This window comes from Myotis myotis, unplaced genomic scaffold, assembly GCF_014108235.1.
Source record: "Myotis myotis isolate mMyoMyo1 unplaced genomic scaffold, mMyoMyo1.p scaffold_m19_p_7, whole genome shotgun sequence".
Taxonomy (NCBI): Eukaryota; Metazoa; Chordata; class Mammalia; order Chiroptera; family Vespertilionidae; genus Myotis; species Myotis myotis.
Genome location: NW_023416379.1, coordinates 42,239,613 through 42,243,506, shown reverse-complemented (window position 1 = coordinate 42,243,506; position 3,894 = coordinate 42,239,613). Strand labels below are relative to the sequence as shown.

Below are 3,894 nucleotides of genomic sequence, written 5' to 3'. Positions count from 1 at the left end.
CATGGCCGAAACCGGTTTGGCTCAGTGGATAGAGCATCGGCCTGCGGACTGAAAGGTCCCAGGTTTGATTCCGGTCAAGGGCATGTACCTTGGTTGCGGGCACATCCCCAGTAGGAGATGTGCAGAAGGCGGCTGATCGATGTTTCTCTCTCATCAATGTTTCTAACTCTCTATCTCTCTCCCTTCCTCTCTGTAAAAAATCAATAAAATATATAAAAAAAAGATTTTACATGGATTTTGAAAGAAATCACAAAGCAGCAGCTGCTTTTTCAATAAAGTTGGCCAGTTTCACATCTCTTTTGGTCAGCTGACCACAGTCCTGCGAGGTGAGAGTTATCTGGACCTTGTTGTAGGCATTGAACCATTCTGGGTGAGGATTCATCTTCTCTGCTTGTAGAGCAACTCGGGACATAAAGCCAAAGGCTTGGTTAAAAATTTTGAAGATTGCATCTCTCTCTCTTAAATCTGACCATCCTGCTGCTTTAAGGTCGAGTATAACTTGATTCCTCTCCTCTGTTGTCAACACGTGAGCATCTGCTGACATGGCCGCGAGGTGCGGTTCCAACTCACCGCGCCCCCAACAACCTCATCTTTTTTTATGGCTGAGTAGCATCCCCTTGTATGTAAGTACCACATCGTCTTTATCCAATCATCTACTGAAGGACACTTTGGTTAACTCCATTCCTTGGCCATCGTGGACAATATTGTAATGAACACAAGAATGCACATATCTTTGCCAATATATGTTTTCAAGTTTTTCAGTTGGATACCTAAAAGAGGGATTGCTGTGTCATATGGTAACTCTACTCTTAATTTTTGGAGTAACCACTACTGCTTTCCATAGTGCTGTACCAGTTTCTTTTCCCGCCAGCCATGAATGAAGGTTCTTTTTTATCTGCAACCTCTCCAACCCTTGTTATTACCTATCGTATTGATAATAATCATTCTAAGAGAAGTAAAGAAAAAATAAATAAATGAATGAAACTATATCAAGTTAAAAAGCTTCTGCACAGCACAATAAAACTACAAGGATTGCGAAAAAGAAAGAAACAACAAGAGGAATTGAGAAAAAAAAAAAGAGAGAGAGAGAACTCATGAACTTGGACAACCATGTTGTGATTGCAAGGGGAAGGCGACTGTTTGGAGGTGAAAGAGGGCACAGAGGGGATAAATAATGATGGAAAATATAAAATAAAATAAAATTTTAACAAAGGCAACTAATTGAATGAGAGATATTTGCAAACAACAGCTCTGACAAGGGGTTGATATCCAAATTATATTTAAAACACATACAGATCAACACCGAATAAACAACCCAATGAAAAAATGGGCAGAGGACCTGAACAGACACTTCTCACAAGAAGACATACAAATGGCCAACAGATATATGTAAAGATGTTCAACTTCACTAGCTGTTAGGGAAATGTAAATCAAAACTACAATGAGATAATGCCCCAAAGCTTTTATTGGGAATCAAAGAATAAACCTGCAAACAAGAAACAGGGGTGGAAAAATGCTTTAAATTTGATGTCATCTGAACCTATACATTGCTTTGGGTAGTAAGAGGACATACTAGTACAGATGTCCATTAGACATGTGAAATGGTTCTCATCCTCACTAATCCTCAGAGAAATGCAAAATAAAACCGCAATAAGATATTATCTTATATCTGTCATAATGGTAGAATCAATAAATCAACAAAAGGCAAGTGTTGGTGAGGATGTGGAAAAAGCGAACCCTTGTGCACTGTTGGTGGGAATGCAGATTGGTGCAGCCACTGTGGAAAGCAATATGGAATTATCTCAACAAATAAAAATGGAACTGCCTTATGACCTAGCAATTCTACTTCTGGAAATATATCCAAAGAAACTCAAAACACTAATTTGAAAGAATATAAGCACCCCAATGTTCATTGCAGCATTATTTACAATACCCAAGATTTGGAAATAGTCTAAGTGCCCATGAGTGGATAAAAAAGTTGTGGTACATTTACAGGATGGAATACTACTCATGTATAAAAATAAAAAAGCAGGAAATCTTAGCTTTAATGGCAGCATGGATGGACCTGGAAAGTTTTATGCTAAGTGAAATAAGCCAGTCAGAGAAAAACACATACCATATGGTTTCACTTGTTTGTGAAATCTAATGAACAAAATAAATTAACAAACTGGAGACATACTCATGGATACAGAGAACAGACTGACAACTCTCAGAGGGGAGAGTGTTGGGAGCTGGGTGAGAAGAGTGAAGGGATTAAGCAAAGAAAAAAAAAAAAAAACAGACTCATGGACACAGACAATAGTATGGTGATTACCAGAGAGAAGCAAGGTTGGAGGTATATGGAAAAAGATAAAGGGAGGATAAATGGTGATGGAAGAGACTTGACTTGGAGTGGTAAACACACAATACAATAATATACCAATGATGTGTTGTACAATTGTATACCTGAACCCTGTATAATTTTATTAACCAATATCACCCCAATAAATTCAACAAAATCTATATATATAAAAGCCTAAGAAACCGAACAATGGGTTGACTGGTCACGATGACACACACTGACCTCTAGGGGACAGACACTCAATACAGAGGATTGGGCTCTCTCCTGTCTGGATCAGGCCTGCGGGGAATCGGGCCGAAACCAGCTCTCCGACATCCCCTGAGGGCTCCTGGATTGCGAGAGGGTGCAGGCAGGCCAAGGGACCCCACCAGTGCATGATTCTGTGCACTGGGCCTCTAGTTAATGTAATAATAATAAAAGTTAATAAATTATATCTATATAAACCATTTATGTTTGCAGCATAAAAATCTGTAAGAGTGCCCTTAAAATTAATGCTACTCTGGAAATAAATATAATCATATTTATGTATGAGAAATCCATTATAATGTGATAGTATCTAGCCCATTAATATTATATCTAAACAAATGATTTTGAGTGTTCACTCACTCCACAAATACTCATATTACCTTTTTAAAAACATTTTCCTGCATTTTATTAATTCATACTCAAAATATGAAACATACTACAAAATAAACAAAATCAAATCCAGCTTAAAAAGATATTCTGCCAAAATAGCTGTATATATAAATTCTATTTTGGAATCAATTTCCAGGCTCATATGTCTAATTGTAGATATTAGATGTGAAAGGATAGAGGTAGTTTCTTCATATTTGCACACCACTTAATCTCCTCTCTGTGACTATGTTTACTTACAATGTGGTGTCCCCCCATATTTTTGTCATGGGGGGTGGTTATATAATGCACTCTCTTGTTAAAGACATCATATATACAAAGCAATAGCCACAAATAAATGGAAAATATGTACATAATGTTGCAAAAGATTGGTGAGCCCAAGGTTATCTTTCCCTGCAGAAAGAATTTAATACCTATCAGAGTTTCTCTTTCTCTACCTAAGAGCAAAGTTTTTCTTTCTCTATCTTAAAGATATGAGCAAAAGCTCCACATGTGGCTTTTCTTCATTAATAACATTCCCATATACACTGAAAAATCATCAAAGTTAATATGGATTCTAAAGCATTGTTTTTTATGCTTTGCAAATGTCTCTTATTTAAAGATACATCTCTGAGAAGCAATGGCTGCAAATTGGTAGAAACCAGGGTTCCTTTAAAAAAGGAAACATACTAATTTAAGTCCTTCAGATGTTCATGCTCAGTGAATAAATACGAAAAAGTGATTTTAAAAATGTGATATATTGTATTGTGTATAAATTATATTGGCTTACAATAAAAATTATCTTATAGCTCTACTGAGTTACCTTTTGTAAGTGTATCCTTAATACATTTCTACATCTGCCCATCCAGTGTTGCTCAGTGGTTGAGCACTGACCTATGAACCAGGAGGTTCACTGTTCCATTCCTGGTCAGGGCACATGC

At 37.0% G+C, this 3,894-nt stretch overlaps 1 protein-coding gene across 1 annotated transcript; it reads right to left on the bottom strand.

The window, feature by feature from the left end:
• Positions 1–247: 247 nt before the first annotated feature.
• LOC118659715 (pterin-4-alpha-carbinolamine dehydratase 2-like) lies at positions 248–547 on the bottom strand. The gene has a single exon (XM_036315994.1). The coding sequence runs from the start codon at positions 542–544 to the stop codon at positions 248–250; it is 297 nt and encodes a 98-aa protein (XP_036171887.1). The 5' UTR covers positions 545–547.
• Between the last annotated feature and the right edge of the window lie 3,347 nt (positions 548–3,894).

Coding starts and splice junctions, on each gene's coding strand:
- LOC118659715 (XM_036315994.1), bottom strand. CDS start 544: ATGTCAGCAGATGCTCACGTGTTGACAACAGAGGAGAGGAATCAAGTT.